Here is a 20,242-nt window from a genome sequence, read left to right as displayed (position 1 = left end):
GTTTGCAGGCTTTGGTGGCTGATCTCTCCCTCTGCAAATACATTCATGGTCTTCCACAGAAGAGAAAGTTATCCTTTGTTCCATCCAAATTTTTTTATCTAAAATAGTTTCTATTGTGCCACTCAATGTGGACCACTACTCTCTCACATTCTTACCTGTGGGAAACTAGCCTCCCTACCCTAGATGTTCAGAGGACTTTGAGTTTTGATTTTGATTTTGGATTGGTCTAAGGTATTTGGGAAATGAAAAGTTTTTGCTGCCACAGTCCGTTCATCTCTAACTAGATTAGGTGGTGCATTGAGACATTATACATTTTCTATGGTGTCTGTATCTCAAGTTGTTAGAGCTCACTCTGTCAGGGCTAAGATGGCAGTGAGAGACTGCCTTTGTAACATTACCACCGTAGAAATCTGTAGGCCTTCTACCTGAAACTCTCTTCTCACGTGTACTCAGCACTACTCTCTTGACTGGGCATCTGTAGTGGATGTTTGTTTTGGGAGAACAGTTGTGCAATCCTTGTTTAATTAAAACTTCTCATGCCACCTTCAAGGGTGTTGCTTCTGCGTTTTCATGATCCACTTACGTCTTTCCTCTTATCCTTGGAGTTCTACTCTCTGAAGAATGTTAGAATTTAGTGGTAGAGACTGAGGTGATTAGAGACTGTGTGGCCTCTTGTGACTTTCACTCTCAGCTTCCAGTATTGTGAGGATTGGTGGGGAGAGCACAGTAGGCACTGCTTTCCTAGAGTTTCTAAAGGTTTGAGGTGCTGCACATGTTCACAACTGAGTCTCAAAGAACTGCGTTAACTGACTAGTAATCTTTCTTTCCCTCAGTGCTTGTATGCAACTCCATTAGCATTAAGAGAATTTATGCACTTTCATCAAGGGGAGAGCAGAACCTTTAGACCCCCCAATTATCTTTCTTTTCTTTAAATCTGAGACATTTCATAAGTGTTGGGCCGACTTAGGTTTTTTTCCAAGGTAGTGATGTTAGCCAGTGAACCTGGTACATCAGACAAGTCAGTTATCTTTGACATTATTTCCCTAAATCTTTAATGAAGCCCAGATTCTTGTCTAAAGCTTGGACACACTTTCATTGCAGTTTGTTTTTCAGAACTGTTTTTAAGTCAAGTATATATATCACACATGGTAGTAATAGTGTCTGGAGGTCTTTTTTGACACAATGCTACCACTAGCTGGCCCTTCTGTGGTACTGCATGTGTTTTTTAATCAGAGGCTTAAAGAACAGTTTTTAATTGCAAGTTCTGCATGTTTTTGATTAAATAAGAATAATAGACATTGTTATAACAAGCTAACGGGGACTGGAGGGACAAAAAGAACTTGGGCTATACAATTCCATAAATATTTTTAATCTAAATTTAAATATTTTTAAGGGCGGTCTTGGAACTAGTAGGAGAATTGCAGTGTAAAAAATAAACATTCTGTGCGAGCAGTTGCCTCATTCTGAAGGAATGTTAATTTCCCTTTAGGCCTTCCTCTGGTTCCTTAAGTGTTCTGGAGTAGCAGCAAGAATTGGCAATTGAGACTTTCAGAGACACAGTGAAGCAAATATTCTATACATGTAATAATTTTCTTTATTTACAAATTATTCTCTTGGTGAGAGGTGTTTATATTTTAACTTCTGGTTGCGATGTTGCTAACCGGGGGTTGGATTCGTAAATATAGATGTAACAAGTCAGTGGGTAGATTCTCTGGTGAGCCTCCGATGCTCCTCTTATAAAGAACTTGAATATCCAGATGTTGGGTTTAAAGTGTGACATCCCATACTTTGGTGCCAGACAAGAATGTAACAGAGCCCTCAACATGATAAGCAAAGCAGTGTCTCCCTGGGAGGGCTTGTGGGAAGTCATCTGAGATCATCCCACTACTGCTGTCCAAAAATGGCCCCATTGGGTTTCTCTTCTTTTTGCTGCCAAGAAGGAGATGATTGCAGCTCCTCTGTATCTGACTAGCATGGTTTTTGATATGTTGGAAGTTGATGGGTAAGACGACTGCTTGAGTGCAATGAGGCCAAGGCTGCTGCCGCTTCCCCACTCCATGGGTCGGTGTTGACTGGTCAAACGAGTGTATCTAATGTCGCATGGAAATGGATGTGACGCTTGTTCTCTTTAGTCTTATTAAGGATGAAGGCCTTCAGTGCCATGAGAACCTCTGCTCTTGGGTTTTATTACGTTATGTGAATCTTTCTGCTTTTGATTCTCCTTACCTCAGATTTGGTGCAGTGGTACTTGAGTTCTGTGCTTTGGAAGATGTGTGTGGCAGCAATTATCTGAATTTCTTTTCAGTAATGCCTTAGAGCTTCTCTTTCAGAGTAAACGGGACCATCTCCTTATGAATGTCAAATGGTACTATCGTCAGTCTGAAGTCCCAGATTCAGTCTATCAGCATTTGGTTCAGGACCGACACAACGAGAATGGTGAGTCATGCTCTGCAGTGTCGATCTTTTCATGCTCTTACGTAGAAATTTGCTGGAGTCAGGAGGGGTGCTTAGCAGTCTGTGGAAAACAAGATCAAAGTTTTTGCATAAGGTTGTGAGATAAGAATAGTCAATGTGAGCCACATATTAGAATGCAGATGATGAGGTCCTTTAATATCTATGGCCAGGTTCATTTTAGCAGCATATGGGCCCTAACCATAGCTATAATCTGCTGCATCTCAGTTATGGTGATTTACTGTACTGTATGTATTAATGTCGTACTTGGAGATAGCAGATGGGTAAAGTTATTGGCATCCCTTGAGTTCTTTTTGGACAATACAAGTAATGAACATTTATGAGATCAAGTTGTGTTATGGATAAATCATGTAGCCCCTTTTACTCTTGGATACAGCTGATATACTGTATTAGATCTAAATTCTTGCTGAAGAGTGATTATTTAGATGAACCCTAATGTGTTTTAGTACTCGTCACGTGCTACTAGTTAGGGTTTCATTGGAAGCATTGCTAACTCATTCTTTCCCCTTTCTTCAACCCATGGTTTTTTGGACTAAATAGGAATGGGCATTACTGGGTCAGACCAGTAGTCCATCTAGTCCCAGCGTCCTGTCTTTTGACAGTGGCCGGTGCCAGATGCTTCGGAGGGAATGAACAGGAGTGATCCATCTTCTGATGTTTCATCCCAGCTGCAAAATAATAAACTGTTGATCTTCCTAATAGTGGCAGAAACAGGAATTCTTAATTCTTCCAGGATCATTTTTGCCTTGTCCTCAAGAGAGCTATAAGATTTGCTTCCACTCTTCTTCCCTGGAAATTTCCTTGGGGGCAACCTCAAAACCACTGAAAATCTTTGGAGGTGAATTGTGATCTGGGGGGGGAGGAGGGGAAATCATGCTTTAAAAATGGAACACAGCAACTCATATTTGAGTATCCAAATAGATTGCAATATAGTGATATAAAGCTATATATATTTTCTCCTTCATGGTGATGTTAGGAGGGTCGTTTTTGCATGTGCTGTAGTAAAATCTTCTTGGGTCTAATGATTCACGTTCACTGGTTCAGTTTAAATTTCTAACCCTGGAAATGTGGCACAATGCCGAAGTCAGCATTTTTCATAGCTCTACACCTTCTATTAAGTAACATTATCTGTGCATATAAAGATTATTTTTATATTCTTAAGTAGTGGTCATTAAAGGCATCATTAATGACTCCATAGTCAAAGTTGTATTTTGGATTTTAAATACCTATTTTAAAACATGAAAACAAATGATCCTCACAGCCAAAATGACGCCGCTGATTGTTTAGTGCACAAATATTGATCAACATGCTGATGTAAAAATTTCTACAAAACTCTGGCATGTAAAACTGTATAGAAGAGACTTTTTAACAGACAAAGCAGGTGCGGGTGAGAGGTTACAGAAGAATGTGCTTGCTCAGTAGAGCTCTGTAGACAAAGCACTTTCTTCTGCTCTGACCAAAAGAGCTGCACACTTCTGAAGGGGTACAAAAGGAGAGCTCCTGTTAGCAGCCCTTGTGTAAAATGGGGCGAATAGTACTTCCATACTGAGTGAGGAGCACAAATCCATTAATATCTGTGAGATGCTCAATATTATTGTAGTGAGTGCCACAGAAAACGCTATTTTAAAATTCTGTTTTTAACATTGGTGTAATCTTAACATATTGATGACTATATGTGTTCAAGAAAAGTATTAATCTCAGGCTTCAACCTACAAAGTATCTATGAAACTGCAAAAGTAGATGCTTTGGGACTCTGCAACTAATGTGTAATTCTCTTTTCACAGACTCTGGGCGAGAGCTTGTTATTACAGATCCAGTGATCAAGAATCGAGAGCTCTTCATTTCAGATTACGTGGACACTTATCATGCTGCTGCCCTTAGGTAAGTGACAGAGGACTTGGTGCAGCATCCCACAGAAGGATTGGTGGGGAAGCAGAAATAACACTGAAAACCTTAGAGAGGAAGAGAGCTGTCTTTTGTCCTATTCTGTTTGGGGATCATTAGCATACTGCTCAGGCTCCTTCTCATCACAGGCAATAATTAACTTGTGTTATCAGTTCTAATTTGAAAAGAAGCTGTGATTCTAAAATCTCATTTTAATCGCAACTAATCTATGCTGTTCAGAAGATATTGTTTCCCATCATTGCAAATTTAGATTATTGCTAGTTGTTGTAGAAATGGTACCCTCCCTTCCTCTCTTTCATTTCACCATTAACAATAACCTCCCTTTGCAAAGTGACTGTTAGTGAAGCCTTGATAAATTGCATTAAAGACTTTTGCTCTGAGGCAGAAATCATTGAAGCTCAGTTGAGAGCTCCATTAAAAGCTAGCTGTATAAACAGAAGAGGTACGGGACCCCTGTATTGTTCTCTCTGTGTTATCTGTCCTTCCTGAGGGATTGCTGCTGTCTTTGCCCAGTTAGTTTTTAACTTAAGTGGCTAACCTTTGACCATGCAAAGGGGGAGACACCATTACTTGCTAATGTTTTCAGATAGAAACACTAAGGCATTATTTTTACTGGCATCCATTGAGTTTTCAGCTTGCCGAAGAGTGGATGGATATTGTCAAAATGTGAACTGAATAATTTCCCTGATGATAATGCTCAGATGGCGTTTCTGTAAAACCATCTGGAAACATTTTCTTTGTTCAAAGCCACTTCTCTGAAGCCCCTTACTTCAAGGCAAATTAGCTGTAACTTGTGTTGTATGGGAGGTGAAAAAAATATTTTATATGACTTATTACAGGGTTTTAGATAAACTCAGAAAATTCCAGTGGTGTGCTGTAATCATCTTGAAACTCTAGAGTGGCCTTTATGCCTCAAAGAAGGTAGCTTTCCCATATAAAATTGACATGCTTACAGAGAAAAGCTACCTAATGTGAGTCTGGCCGGATTGTTGGAATCAGGCTTGTAAATTTAATTGTCATCTTAGACACTGAGAAACTTAAATTTGTATGGAATTTTCTCTGGGAGTATGTTAGCCTCTTCTGTGTTCATTCTCCTCCCCCTTTATTTAAAAAAAAAAAAAAATTAAAAAAGCCAGAACAAATTGGAGGCAACATGAAACACAACAGTTCATAGATTAATTTGAGACAAAAGACTGATATACCATAGATCAGCTTCAGAAAACATTCACAAGAAAATATTTTAAATGACTCTTTAGACTATACTTCCTGTTGGTTTATGGTTTTATCTTCATTATGGCTTATCTATACCATTGGTGGCAATTCTTATAAGAATCAGATGAAGAATCTGACAAAGTGGGTTCCAGCCCATGAAAGCTTATGCCTGCAGAAATGTGTTAGTCTTTAAAGTGCTACAGGACTCTAGCTGTTTTTTCTTATCAGAATGTTCATCAGTTGTATTTTAAAACTTTACCCCCTTTGAAAAATGAAGCAGAGCTTCTAGTTACATTTCTAAATGTTGACATTCAGGCACATATCTGTTTGCATAGCAAGGAACTGAACGCATTCTTTCCACTCATTCTCCTCTAGCTAGTAGCATTTATTATGTGCCAGTAATTTTCACAGCTGCCTACAAGATACAAATATAAGGAGTGTCATTTCCCTGATGATCTGACAACCTAAATGACAAAATAAAGACGACTAGATACACTGAAAAGTCCAGAAGAAAGATGAACTTTGAATTAAATTTAATAAATTGGAACATTACCATGCCGTCCACACAGATGGCTGTCCATGGTTATACAGAAAGCCTGTGACAGAGTAGGAAATATCATCGAGGATCCAAACTCCCAATCCACTGCTCTAATCAGTAGAAAGTTTTAGCTGAAAAGTGCTTATGGAGCACTATGTAAGTGTATAAAAACACAGTTGTCTTTCACCTGTAGGGTACCACTTAAGTAGCAATACCCAGTACTACCTGCATAAAATGTCATGATCGAAAGATTCTGTTGTTTTTATCTGTCTGGATAAATGCATATTCTTGATTTTATTTATTATTTACTGTACCAGGTGAATTGTCTTGGAGGCATTATTGAAAGAAAAGTTTAGAAAAATTTGATCTGACTTAAAATTATCTGGTCAGAATCCTGGGAAAGATGAAAACAAATACCACCAATTTTAAAATCCTCTGCTTTTTTTTCTTTAAGAAATTAAGATAAAATGATCAATGAACACGCTTGTCAATGCTTCAAGTAGACTACATGTTTGATTTCAACTGCAGAGAATTATAACATTGCATCGCAATCTGACAGCAGCTGACCAAGGAATAAATTTTGACTATGCCCCTGGAGTGTGGCTGCAAAAGCTGGGAATTAGGCAATCCTAGGGTCTGATTATGTAACTTCTCCTCACATAAGTAGTCCGGTTGACTTCTCTGGGAATATTCATGTGAGTAAAATTGTAGGACTTGTCCCCTAGTCATTTTTCTCTTTGCAGTAGCCTGTGTGTGTGTAGAGCTTGATGCAGAAAAATATTACCATTCTTAGTCACTTTCAGTTGATGGAACCTTCAGAAGAGCTTTGTCTATGAAAGGGTTGCAAAAGGAAACCAACTAGTTTCCTCATCAATTTTCCACCGCAGCCTTTCAAGTGTAAAACACTGCAGCTGTCTCTGCAGAGACCGAAAACAGGCAAAAGGGCCCAGAATCCCTATAGGTAAAATAGCATTTGCCAGCCTCGGAGCTTTTATGAGGCTTGGTTAATGTTTGTGAAGAGCTTTGACATCCTTGGATGAAATTAAATGAAGAGTATTATTGCTACTAGTGATTTTCCATCTAGAGGAATGAATGGTCAGTGACTCTCACAAATGGAAAGAAATGCTGATTCCATTCTTCTAATGTTAAAGACATTTGCACTACTGAAAGGAAAGATAGTCTTGCACTTCACTAGCCTCAGTAGTCTCCCCTGGTGGATGAAGTACAACTTCAAACATCTCTTCCCAAATATCTGTGATAGAAGTATGTCTCTCTAGTTGATCAGCCATTTCTCTCTGATGCCCTCTTCTGAGCTGTCTGATTCACTTCACTGCCGTAAATTGCTGTGCATTGTTACAGAATATTTAAAGCAGCTTCTGTGCACTAACAGTTTAACAAACCCATGGGCAAGACAGCGGAGAGTGAAACATTTTGCAGCTTAATTCCCTTTGTGGCTATTCTTAATGAGAACAAAAGATGAGTGCTTTTTATAGCAAAGTTTATAAAGAAATCTCTTACTTTATCTGTGTCTATGGAGGTAATGGGAAACAGGGATTTATACTGGTCATGTTCTATATTAGATCGGTCTAGATGGCCTCTGTGGGCAGATGGAACAAAACCTTTGCTAGGTGTTATTCCTGATGATAAAGTGAGTGTGTTATTGCGACTTCTATTGTTTTATATTGTTTACAGTATAACCTTGCTAAAAAATATTTAGCTCTTTAACTTCTGGTTTTGATCTCAAAATTGTCAAAGCATCCCTAGAAGATTGTCATGAAAATTTATTAGCGGAAACAAGAAGTGCACTCACCAGTCTCATGAGGGTGGTGATTAAGATGCTGTCATTTTGCTCACCCATTTAAAAAAAAAAATCACTTCCCCTAATTAAATGAATAGTAGAATTTTGTACGTCAGCTTTAAAGAGTTAGTTATTAAAAAAGAGACACATTAAAAACAGGTGCTGGGGTAGGGATGTTCCCCATTTTAAACATTGCAGTTTGGGGCAGATTTTGTGGCTGACGGTGTCTCCTGTTCCTTTCTGACTGCCTTGGAGTGGGTCCTGACTGAATAAAGATTAATGAGTGTTTCTTATTGAAGTTCATGGGAGAATTTGTTTGGATGTCACTGATAGCAAGGTTGGGTCTTGCATTATTATGAAGTTTGGGTACCTGCAAGAGCACAATGCATTCCTTGACTGATTTCCAAAGTGAAGTGGTGCTTATCTAAATGAATGTTATCCAGCATGGAATTCTAATACCATTTGTTCTCTTCCTTTCAGAGGGAAGTGTAATATCTCCCATTTCTCTGACATATTTGCTGCTAGAGAATTTAAAGCCCGAGTGGATTCATTTTTCTACATATTGGGCTACAATCCAGAGACAAGGTAAGTGAGTCAACTCCTCACCCTGACTAACAGAAAGTTTTACCATAGACCTGTGTGTTGTAGGAATATGCCAGCTGCTACAGCAAGGAAAAAAAATTAAAACCTGGGATCTAAGTGTGATGTGCATACAGAAGGGAAAAGGTGAATCATGTATGTGCACAGATGGTGATGCCTATAAAAGGAAAAAAGCAATTTATAATCAATGATTGACACCTGCAGTGGCCTGTTATACTTACTGGAAGTGATAATGAAGATTGTGACTGTGTTGTTGCTGAGGGAGAGAGAGACTAGCATAATGGGGAGGGCTGGGAGACTTGTGTGTTTAGAGAAGAAATATAGAGAAAAGGGTGATATTTAATAACAATCGTGTGGGGGAGATAATGCACCTTTAAAGCACATTCTTTGAACTTCGGTTAAAATTGGGAGAATATGTGAGCATTAACAGGCATTTGCAAGTCTCTTTGAGGAAATGCACATTCCCAACAACACCCACAAGTTTTTCCATAAGTAGCATTACAATTGTATTGTCAATTGTAAGGTGTCTGCAAGATTTCCTGCAAGTGTGTGGCAGTTCATGGGAGGGGTCACCACTGTGGATGTAAATAATTAACCGAATGGTACTCTTCTGCACAGCCCCCACCTCAGACCTTCTTGCCAGAACAAAGCAGAGGCACAAAACAGAATTCAACTTGTTAGAAACAGGTGTATGTCAGGGGAGAAGCAGCATTCAACATGCTTCCAGACACAGCTCCCTGAACCTTTTCTCTGTGTGTCTCCCAGTCACCCATACAGGGTGTCTTAAAACAGAACTGATTTTAGCTGATACTTCCATCAGTTGTTACAATCAAAACACGGTTACTATTTTGTTTAATATTATTCAGATAGTGCTGTAAACATAAATGATGTTTTGCAGACATCTAGTAGGCATGTGCCCTTTCCTGCCCTGAAGAGATTAAAATCTTAGGTGTTTAGTCTTGCAAACACTTAACTTCAGGAGTAGTAACTCACAACAGTGAGTAGTGACAACTATACTTGATGAAGGATATACTTTTTTAATTCAACATAATTAACTTGTGGAACTCACTGTCTCAAGATTTTACTGAAGGCAAGCAGGATTTAAATAGGAATTAGACATTTATAGGTATAATAAATGCACACCCATTGTTGCATTGAATTAAAAGTTAAGAATATAAATCTTCATGTTTCAGGGCTTAAGCTGGCACTAACTGCCTGCAGTTGGGAAGAAACTTCCTATGTGGGCACATTATTGCATAATTGTCTCGTGTGAGGTTTCCTTTAGCTTTCTCTGAACCATCTTGCACTGGCCACTTATCTGAAACAGGTTATCCATGTGGTTTAGCATTTCCTATTCTCATAGGGAGGATTTGCAGCATCAGGCCCTAAGATATGCATTGTATCCAGTCTGCAGTGATGAGTATTGGAAAAAACATGAAATCCCATGAAATTTACAGAAACCTTCGAATGTGCTATATGTGAAGGCACAGACAGCTTGTGTTGTGTGTTTCATTTCAGCAGAATGATACAGCGAGGAATTTGTTGTCAGGACACACCTTGTACATTCCAGGGATGTCCTTGACTTAAACATCCAATTCACCTACTATCACTTCTGCTTGTCAGTGAATTTAATTATTTTTAGGAAAGTGCAAATATTAAACTATTTCTATTCATTTTCAAATTTTGCATTTAGTAGCAATTGGATAGCTTTCCCTGAGAAACGCCACTTGTGTGGCTCTTAGTAGATCAGTGTAGTTTTAAACATCTCTTTCTGTTTAGAGCAAGCAGCTGATGATGTTCTCATGGCTGTTTGAAAACTATTGGTACTGAGAGGATGAATGCAATAACTCCACTGAATAGCGCAGTAGAAACCATAAATCTGCTAATTACTCACAATAGCCTGTTCTCAAAATGTGTTTTGTCTGGTTGGATCCACACAGAAATTTTTTGAAACACCAGGTTTTCTGAAGATATTCACTTTTTGCTCAGTGCCTTTTTAGTGCTTTTCAACACTAGAAAAATGGATTGAGGTTTGGCTGAGTGTGTTGCCAAACTTTGATCTAATCACAACTTTCATTTCCCAGTGTGGATGCACTGCAATGCTTATCCTGATTGACCAGGTCAAGGTGCACCTCTCTGTCAAGGCTAGGATGAACACTGCAACATGTCCAGGCTAGGATAAAGATTATGGGTATAACAAGATTAGCTAATAACAACCCAACTTGACTTTGGCTCAGTTTTCTGGTATAGACACTTGCTTTCAAATGATAAAAGATGCACAATGTTCTGTTTGGATGCAACTAGAAAGCATAACATTTGATCTGATTAGTTTGATTCATGATGCAGATCTGTACCATACAGTAGTGCAAATTACCTACATCAGTTTCTCAACATTTTAAGTAGCAAGTACCCCCTAACTTCTGAAAATTTTAATAAGTATCCCAACACTCAGTTTTTCACTCTGAGAAATACAATATTTTCCCCCTTTACTACTGGATGACTGTATTTCTCATAAAGCAGGAGAATTCTGAGTTCTGCAATGCTGTGTGGCTGTGGCAGATCATAAAACTCCCTGCTGTTTCTCCCCTCCTTCCTCCTCCCCTTCCTCCATAGGGGGACCTGGCAAAGGTCAACGCCAGCCAATCACTATGCCCTGATGGCGGGGGTCACGTGGTGTTCTCCTCATACAGGTGGGAACTTGTGAGGTATGAGCAGGCTCTAGCGGCCCACCAGAGTGGATAGCAGCACTCCCCACGGCCATCCCTAGGGGGTGCAGGCCTGGGGCAAATCACACTGTGTGGGCCCCCCTTAAGATTTTTATACAGGTAAAATCTGGGGCTGTCATAGTTGTCAATATCACTGCTCAACTAGAACAGTGAAATTGACAAATAAGCCTGCGGGTAAAGCCGGGCTCCAGGACTGGGCAAGCCGCTGGGCTCTCCACCTGGCTTTCTGGGCACTGGGCTTTGAGCCAGGAACGGGAGCTGCCACCTGGGCAAGTTGCAGGTGGCTGCCAGCCCAGGAGGTGGGCGAATGCCACCTACTCCAAGTTGGGGCGGAGGAGGCTTCCGCTCAGGCTGGGCCCCGGGGATGTGGGCAGGCAGCAGGCCGCTGCTGCCCATCTTCAAGCTGGGATGTAGGAGGCTGTCTCTCGGCTCAGAGCTGGGGGATGAGTGGAAGCCACCCAGCTGCGAGCCCAGCTCTCAGGGCACACAAGGCTGCTGCCGGGCTCCCACCTGGGAGCTGGGACTGGGTGGGACATGGGCAGCTGCCACCCAACTTCCCAAAAAGCATCCCAGGACTGGGGCGGCTGCCATCTACCTCCCAGCCTGCAGCTGCTGCTCACCCGCCTCCCCCAGAAGCCGGTGGCTGCTGCCTGACTCCCAGCTGGGAGCTGGGACTGGGAGGGAAGTTGTTGGCTGCTGCCTGGCTTCCCCAGGAGTCGGTGGCTGTCGCCCAGCTTCCTTCTCTGGGTTTTTTGCTGCGTACCCCCGCCTGTGTCTCGGGGGTACGCGTACCACGGGTTGAGAAACTATGACCCACATGACCATGTGACTGCCTAACCAATCCAGAGTTTTGGCAGCTGTTTTATTCCAATAATTGGTGTTGAATGTCTCATGGTTATTTTTATGTAAATCCAAAAGTAACATGCCTGAGCTGTGGAGTTTGATTTGTGCAAATTGATTTTGTTCTTTGTCGTTAGATGCTTTCTGTATAATATGTCGTGTTTCCTCCCTACCCCCCCCCTAAAATTATACACAGTTAATACATCATGTCTGTTTGTCTTGAGTTCATTCAATTTACTGCTGAAGACAAGTCTCATTGTGCTTTTCAAGGACTTTGAGAGACAGCACAGCATGCTGAGAATCCAACTGTTTTCTGCTTGCTCTTGGAGAAGAAACAAAAGCAAGATAACAAGAAACAAATTCTCATTTATATCTTAGGTACAGCAAGCAATAAAGCCTTTCCCAGGGTGTATACATCAGGTGTGCACTCTAAAAGTGTAAAGATGTGGTGTAAAAAAGCTGTCATGGCAGAGGTGTAGTTGATGAGCTCTCTTGTCTATCAAAGGGCTCTCACCTTTTAAAGGAAAGCAAGTTTGATCCTTTCTTTATTTTCTCTTTTTCTTAAAACCTGCTGAGCATGGATTTAGTAGAGAGGAAAAATCAGGGGCATCTTGTTGATGAACAGCTGGTTCCAATGGTGATCTGTGTTTTTGGAATCCTTGTTCCTTCATGCACTGGGACAAATTTTATCCTTCAGTAAACCATTCCATGCTGTACTTTAATAGTTGGTGTTGCACATCAGCAGGATAATTATTATCGGAATAAAATATTAGTCTTGGATGTAGGTACTGAAGTTTTCCACCTTGCATTGAGCTTTTAAGCAAGTTAGTAAGTAAGTTTGGAAAGATATTCCCAGCTGTCACTGAACTCATAGTCAACTAGGAAAGGAATGTTCATGTTATACCAAGCAGTTTACAATCACTCAGGCTCAGGGAGGTTCAAACCCATTTTTAGAAGTACTTGTCATTGTTTTAGTATCCCATTCAGAGAAAGGAACTGCTCTTCCATTTAATGATACATTATTACACTTTGCTTCACAGCAGCACCCCACTTTGAAGTAAAACAGGGCTGAAAGAATTACCATTTACCATTAGCAAACAAAGGAAATCAGAAAAGACGCAAAATATTTTTATTTTGAATTTTGGTTAATAGCTGTTAACCGTGTTAAGTTAACTAAAGGTAACTCAAGTAATGGTTAACGATAATCAAAACTCAATAAAACTTGCCTTTCAATTAGATTAAACATTCTAATTTCCAGTGTTCATGAATGATGAAGCCATTTTTTCATTTACCTGTAAGCTCCAATTCTGCATGGTCACCTCTGCACCTGTGTGGAGTCCCACTGAAGTCTCTGGGGCTCTACACATTGCAGGATCAGGGCCATGCTTTGCATTATTAAATTGTCAAGGTGATGACATCCGTTTTTTCCTGTTAATTAAATCTGTGTAAATTATATGACAATTGAAAAAAATACTTTATTGATTAGAATCTTAAATATTGCATCGGCGCTTCCTTGAATGTTTGTTGTTAGATGAAAAGACCTTCATAGAATATTGTGATCTTTTGTAAATAACCAGACTTAATTTAAACTTGCTCTCAGGTGCTAAAGTGCTAAGTAAAGGAGCCCATAAAACTGTACCTTTTTAGATTAGCTAAGAATGGAAGTGAAAGGAAAGGGCTAACATTAGTTTAGAAAGGGGCACTGCAGTAAAATGCCACCAATAAACCTTGCTGTCTCTGTAATGGGCCTCTTTCCCATGGACTTCAGGTTTCAAAACGTGTGCTTTTTGTTTACATCTGACATCATCTCCCCATCTCATTAATTTTTTCTGCTCCATCTGATCCTGTATGTGCTCTCAGCATTCAGGCCAGTGGGGTAATGGAATTGGACTTCTGTGTTTTTTGACGTTATATGCCACGAAATAGGTTTAAAACCCTCACAAAAGCTATTGAATTTCAATTGAGAAGCATTAATAGACAAAGCAAATTGGAACTGATGTACCATTTTACAAAAACACTAACTGCACCAGCTTGCATTAAACAGCCATTCTTGGAATTAATGAGCCAGAGTTCAGTTTGGCCTGTAAAAACAAGCAGTGAGGCCTAGGGATGTTGCTGTACATGCTACTCTACTTCCATTAGCTTAAGTGGTCGCCAGCCAATACACTACCTCCCATTTAATCCACTGCTAGTTCTTACCCCAGCCAGTAATATAACTCTAGAAATAGACTGTGGAACACAATGTACACACCTCTCTCAATTCTTAGAAATGAGTTTGTTTTGGCACATGAACTTGTGCATTTAAATTGATCAAAGATAAATAGGACTGTATGTAGATCCCCCGCTCCTTTTTAGTTGGTGAGACACCCAATCTTGTTTTGAGGGTGTGTGTTGTTACTTAAAAACATGCAATACTAATTCTGGTATAATTTAGGATGTGTGCATTTCAAGCCCTGCTTACATTAGGGAAACTGAACATTTCTCACCATTGTTAACATCAGTTCATATGAACTTGTGTTAGCAACATTACGAGCCCTAGAATAGGCAGGATATTGGCTGCTAACATTGTCTTTGTTACCGTTTCATCTTACCCTGCTGGGTACAGGTCAAACTGACATGGTCCTAAAAATGGTATTGGTAGTTGAAGAAGCACAGTCTACACAAAGTATCGTAATGTTGCTGGGATTAGCTCAGTTGAACACCTAACTCGTTAGCAACAATGTCAGTTTTTTCCAACATTTCTATTGTAGATGAAGCTTTAGAGGCAGTTTGATACAGTCTATAGGGTATGGATGAGGAGTTGCAAGACTCAGATCCTATTCTCAGCTCTGCCAATGACTGTGCAGCCTTGGAAAAGTTGCTTCTCTTCCCTATGCCTCCATTTCTTTTCTCTAAAAACTGGATCATGATGCTTAATCATGTTTTTGAAGTACTTAGAGATATAGATGAAAAGATCTAGATAAGTGATCTGTGGTGTGTAGGTGCTATTGCAATACAAATAATTATAATATAAGCTTATTTTCTGGGAGGCAATTGGGAGGGATTAAATAAGGTTTAAGGTCCATGGGCCTTTTGCTGGTCCACTGCAGGAGATGAATTTCATTTATTTGTTGTCCTGCTGTTCTAGCAGATTGCTTATGTGGCTGCTAACGAAGGTGACTGCAGCGTTGTCATAGCCTTGTTGGTCACAGGATATTAGAGACACAAGGTGGGTGAGGTAATATCTTTTATTAATCTTCAGTCTCTAATGAAGGTGACTATCATTTTGATATTCAAAACAGTGTTTTGTTTAATATCACAGAAAGGGCTGAGGTATGCATGGGAGAAGGGTCTGGCAGCAGGGTGATTGGATCAGGTGGGATGGAGGGTAGTGTGTGGGGCTTATATGGAGGACAAGGACAAGGACGAGCAGTTTGTCATCTGGGGAGAAAACTGTGTCACAGGCACTGTCTGGATAGGCATGGCCACCTGTCTTTCTCATGTACTTTCACCATGTTTATGATGCACTGTGTTATCTTAGTGCACATGTGCTGGATCCCAGCATACCACCTGTCTGTCTTTGTATTGTATTGTGCCCATGAGCTTGAGACAGTCCACATCCTGGAACAGCTTGCCCAAGACTTATGCGTGTTGATTTGCCCAAGTTTGGTGGGCAGGGGCACACCTGCTTCCTGCTCAACCCTGCAAATTTACATTCTGCAATGCTAAATTGGTGGCTAATCCAAACAAGGAGCCAGTCTGTCCGTCTAGCTTTGAAGACAGAGAGCACAGGAGGATTGTAGGGATAAACTCAGTGCGATAAACACATGCATCATTTCTATTTTGACAAACAGGAATCATTTCTATTAGAACTGAACCAGATGTGTGTATATAAAAGCAAACTTGTGTTAATAGTAGACTTTTTGGTTTGCTGATTCTGAACAATGTGCAGTTAAAGTGTGGTATTGCTTCAAGTTCTGCTTCAGGTAAATGCTTCTTCCTTCACAATACTACTTTCCCTCTGCTGCCTCCACCTGTGCAGTGAGTAACAGGATCTGCTCTTTAATTCCAGAAGTAAACTGTGTAAACTTCCTGCAACTTGTTTTTCTCTCTCCTCATTTAAAGCTGGTGCAGGAATCTGTGAATTGTATATAGGTCCAGACTTTCTTGAACTAATTACTTGGAAACCAGAAATATAAAAGATTAGTTCCTGTACAATCAGATATAACAATCACGTGTCTTGAAATGATGTTCTTCACAGCATTGTTATGCATCAGGGAACAGAATGATTATCAAGCCTTCAAAGCACAGATTAATTTAAAAAACAGAAATTTAGGGAGAGATTGGAGCCAGGTGTATTTTCTCTTTGCTTGCAGAGCTGCTCTTGTTAGTTTTTATATGAGTGCACAATTGCTTTGTGACAATCAGAAGCAAATGAGTATTAGAGTCATAGAAATGTAGGGCTGGAAGGGACCTTGAGAGGTAATTTAGTCCAGCCCTGTGTGCAGAGGCAGGACCAAGCACACCTAGACCAGTGGTTCTCAACCTTTCCAAAGTACTGTACCCCTTTCAGGAGTCTGATTTGTCTTGTGTACTCCAAGTTTCACCTCACTTAAAAACTACTTGGGCTTACAAAATCAGAAATAAAAATACAAAAGCGTCACAGCACACTATTACTGAAAAATTGCTGACTTTCTCATTTTTACCATAACATTATAAAATAAATCAATCAATTGGAATATAAATATTGTACTTGCATTTCAGTGTATAGTATATAGAGCAGTATAAACAAGTCATTGTCTGTATAAATTTTTAGTTTGTACTGACTTTGTTAGTGCTTTTTATGTAGACTGTTGTAAACTAGGCAAATATGTAGAGGAGTTGGTGTATCCCTTGGAAAACCTCTGTGTACCCCCAGGGATACATATACCCCTGGTTGAGAATCACTGATCTAGACCATCCCTGACAGGGGTTGGCCACCCTTGTTGTTAAAAACCTTCCCTGCTGGGCATTCCTCTGCCTCCAATGGAAGCCTATTCTAGAGCTTAACTATCCTTAGAGTTACAACATTTTTATTAATGTCTAACCTAAATCTCCCTTGCTGCATATGAAACTGATTAATTCTTGTTCTGCCTTCAGTGGACATGGAGAACAATCAATCAATCTTTATAAAAACCCTTAACATATTTGAAGAGTCTTATCAGGTCCCTCCTCATCTTCTTTTCTTAAGACTAAACATGCCCAGGTATTTAACCTTTCTTCATAGGTCAGCTTTTGTAAACCTTTTATCGTTTTTGTTGCTCTCCTCTGGACTTTCTCCGGTTTGTCCATCTTTTCTAAAGTGTGGTGCCTGGAATTGGACACACGAATCCAGCTGAGGCATCGCCAGGGCCTAGTAGAGTGGGACAAAGTGGAGAATTGGTCTGAAATCACCAAGATGAAATTCTGTAAAGACAACTGCAAAGAACTTGGAAGAAAATAATCAAATGCACCACCAAAACATGGGGAATAACAGGAGGTTATAGGAGATCACAAATTAAACAGCCGTCAGTGTGATGCTGTTGCTAGAAGACTAATATTCTGGGATGTATTAACAGGTGTGTTGTATATAAGACATGAAAGTTGTGGACAAATTGGAGGGAGTCCAGAGGAGAGCAACAAAACTGCTAAAAGTTTTTGAAAACTGGGCCTATGCAGAAAGGTTTAAAAAAGAAAAAAAAACAAAAACTGGGCATGTTTAGTCCTGAGAAAAGAAGACTGAGGTGGGAGGGGACCTGATCAGTCTTCAAATATGTTAAGAGCTCTTCTAAAGAGGATGATTGATTGTTCTCCATGTCCACTGAAGGGAGGGTAAGACTAAAATCAGCTTCATCTCAGCAAAGAGTAGTTAAACTCTGGAATAGGCTTTCGATAGAGGTTGTGGAATCCCCACTATGGAAGGTTTTAAATAACAGGTTAAACAAACATCTCTCAGGGATAGTCTAGGTTTATTTATTTGGTCCTTCCTCATTGCAGGACTTAATGACTTCTCGAGGTCTCTGCTAGTTCTACATTTCTATGAGTCTGTATGTTTGTCTTGCATCCTTGTATCTTTGCCTAGATATTTAGTGATGTGACTTCCATTCCATCTGTTTATAGATAATCTGACATTTTTCTATGGCTGTCCTTCTGTACAGAACAAACAGATGTGTTCATCTTTATTTGTTCCCCTCTCCTTTTATGCTTCCTGTTTGCTTCTGATTTTGGAAAATGATATTACAGTATCTCATGCTACAGCTCGATAGAAAATGCAAAGTATTATAGGCCAATAAGAGATGTTTACTGCAGACAGATTGGGATTCAAATAGTCTGTAAAATCTCAACTGAATTTGTTTTGTGGACTTTTTCAGTGTGCTGTTATGTTTTCCTGATGGAAGTGCAGTTTTGCATTTCACTTTAGAGTAGCTAGAGCAAGTCATATCACACATCTGAATGACTGCGTTCGACACTGAGTCTGATTAGTGTGGAGGGCCCGAAATAGTGTCTGACCCTATGTGTTTTACAATGCATAGTGCAGTGGAAGGTGAAATTATCAACTAGGTTCTTAATGTACTTGCTTTTGTGCTTCACATGAGAGCCTTAAAATGAGTGCTCATATTTTGTCACTGTGCTTTGCTACACACACAACGTATGAGACGTGGCAGGTGTTTTTAAAGAAAACAAAACCTCCAGCATATGGTAAGTCACAAAGCATTTGTGAAAAGAAATATTGAGATGGCAATTTAATTATGGCATAGAAAATACCCGGGAAAGTTGTTCCCAGCTGGGTAAGCACAGATAGATGTGTAGTGCTTTTTGAATTTCCCGCCCATCCATGTGTGCACAAAAACAATCCTGCAAAGTGCTGAGTGCCCTCCTCTCCCACTGAGGTCCATGGGAATTGAGGGGGGGGCTTAGCATCTTGTCAAGATGGGGTCATAATCATAGCGTCTTGCTTGTGAATGGTTCAATTTACAATAGTACATCTTGTGACCTCTTAACCATTTATCACATGTATTCAGTGATCCCAATATTACTTGCAACTCCAAAATGATTATAAAAGCACACACTTACACCAACCTGCCTCTGAATAGCCTAGTATCTTCATGTCTGACTGGACATCTCCTATCCAGTTAAAAGCTTCTGCAACTCCAGCTCTCTTTCCTATTGCCTAGTTTCAGCTGCTGCCCCTTTCCTCCCCAGGCTCAGTGGGGCTTTCTCCAGACTGGCTAGTCTCAGAAGAGACTTTGACCCAGGGTCATCACAGAAAAAAGATTTTCTATCTCTCCTGCTTACCCTCCCTACCACCATCAAGAAAGTAGTTTTGCTTGATATGAGTCTTGGTCCGACTAGAATGTGCCCGTGTCCTTCCTGCAATCATGCCTGGTTGCCACCCATAGAAGTGAAGTGAAAAAAGAGGCAGAGCTCTCTGAGCTGTGTAACCTCTTGTTCTCAGGATGCAGCAACTCAAAACCAATGAGTTGTGCTTATTTCCAGTGTTAGTCCTAAGCTCGCCATTGCCTTCTACTGCATTCTGTCTTGTGTTGCATTCTGTATTCTTACATCTCTTTCTTCCTTTCAGGTGTTACAGATAAATGTGTGTAATTACACTGATGTAACTAGGTTATTGTGTCTCTGGAGGAGGAGGAAAGCCATACAGGAACAATACTTGTGATAGTGCCTATAAAAGCGTTACATGTTTCATAGAACAATATAAATCTTTTCCTCTTTTATAGCACCCCCTATGAGAAGACTTCAGATCACGAACAGTGGTGATGGGTGCATTGTAAATACCTGGATCGATAGCTGAACTTCTTATTATTACTTAGCATGTATATAAGACTGCATGTGTACAAAGTTCTCTTCAGATGTTAGCCAACTTTAGGATCTTCTTGGCAAGGCAGGTTAAAATAACATGAGGGAAAACTAAAACAAAAAATGTCCTTGGTGTGGCTTGCTCTTTTCTGGACCCTTAAAATAATCCATGTGTAGAGAAGTTGGATGGGGAGGCCCAAGAAAGGGAGTCATTCCTCTAGGACAGTGTTTCTCAACCTTTTAAGTAGCAAGTACCCCCTAACTTCTGAAAATTTTAATAAGTCCCCCAACACTCAATTTTCCATGGGATTTTATATTTACAGACCAATGTGAGCCATA

At 40.1% G+C, this 20,242-nt stretch overlaps 1 protein-coding gene across 5 annotated transcripts in view; it reads left to right on the top strand.

Annotated features, from left to right (window-relative positions):
- Window positions 1–20,242, top strand: part of RERE (arginine-glutamic acid dipeptide repeats) — a 361,123-nt gene that overhangs the window by 188,105 nt on the left and 152,776 nt on the right. For 4 of the 5 annotated variants that reach the window (XM_067567315.1, XM_067567314.1, XM_067567311.1 and 1 more), the window contains exons 4-6: window positions 2,331–2,436; window positions 4,257–4,353; window positions 8,406–8,510. In XM_067567315.1, coding sequence (XP_067423416.1) covers window positions 2,331–2,436; window positions 4,257–4,353; window positions 8,406–8,510 — 308 coding nt within the window. Of the gene's footprint in view, window positions 1–2,330; window positions 2,437–4,005; window positions 4,022–4,256; window positions 4,354–8,405; window positions 8,511–20,242 lie in introns of those variants that run through there. The other variant, XM_067567317.1, reaches the window with a different exon arrangement.

Source organism: Emydura macquarii, unplaced genomic scaffold (genome assembly GCF_026122565.2).
Source record: "Emydura macquarii macquarii isolate MOO-44397 ecotype Brisbane River unplaced genomic scaffold, CSIRO-AGI_Emac_v2 contig_2768, whole genome shotgun sequence".
Classification (NCBI taxonomy): Eukaryota; Metazoa; Chordata; order Testudines; family Chelidae; genus Emydura; species Emydura macquarii.
This window is presented reverse-complemented; position numbering and strand designations above follow the sequence as displayed.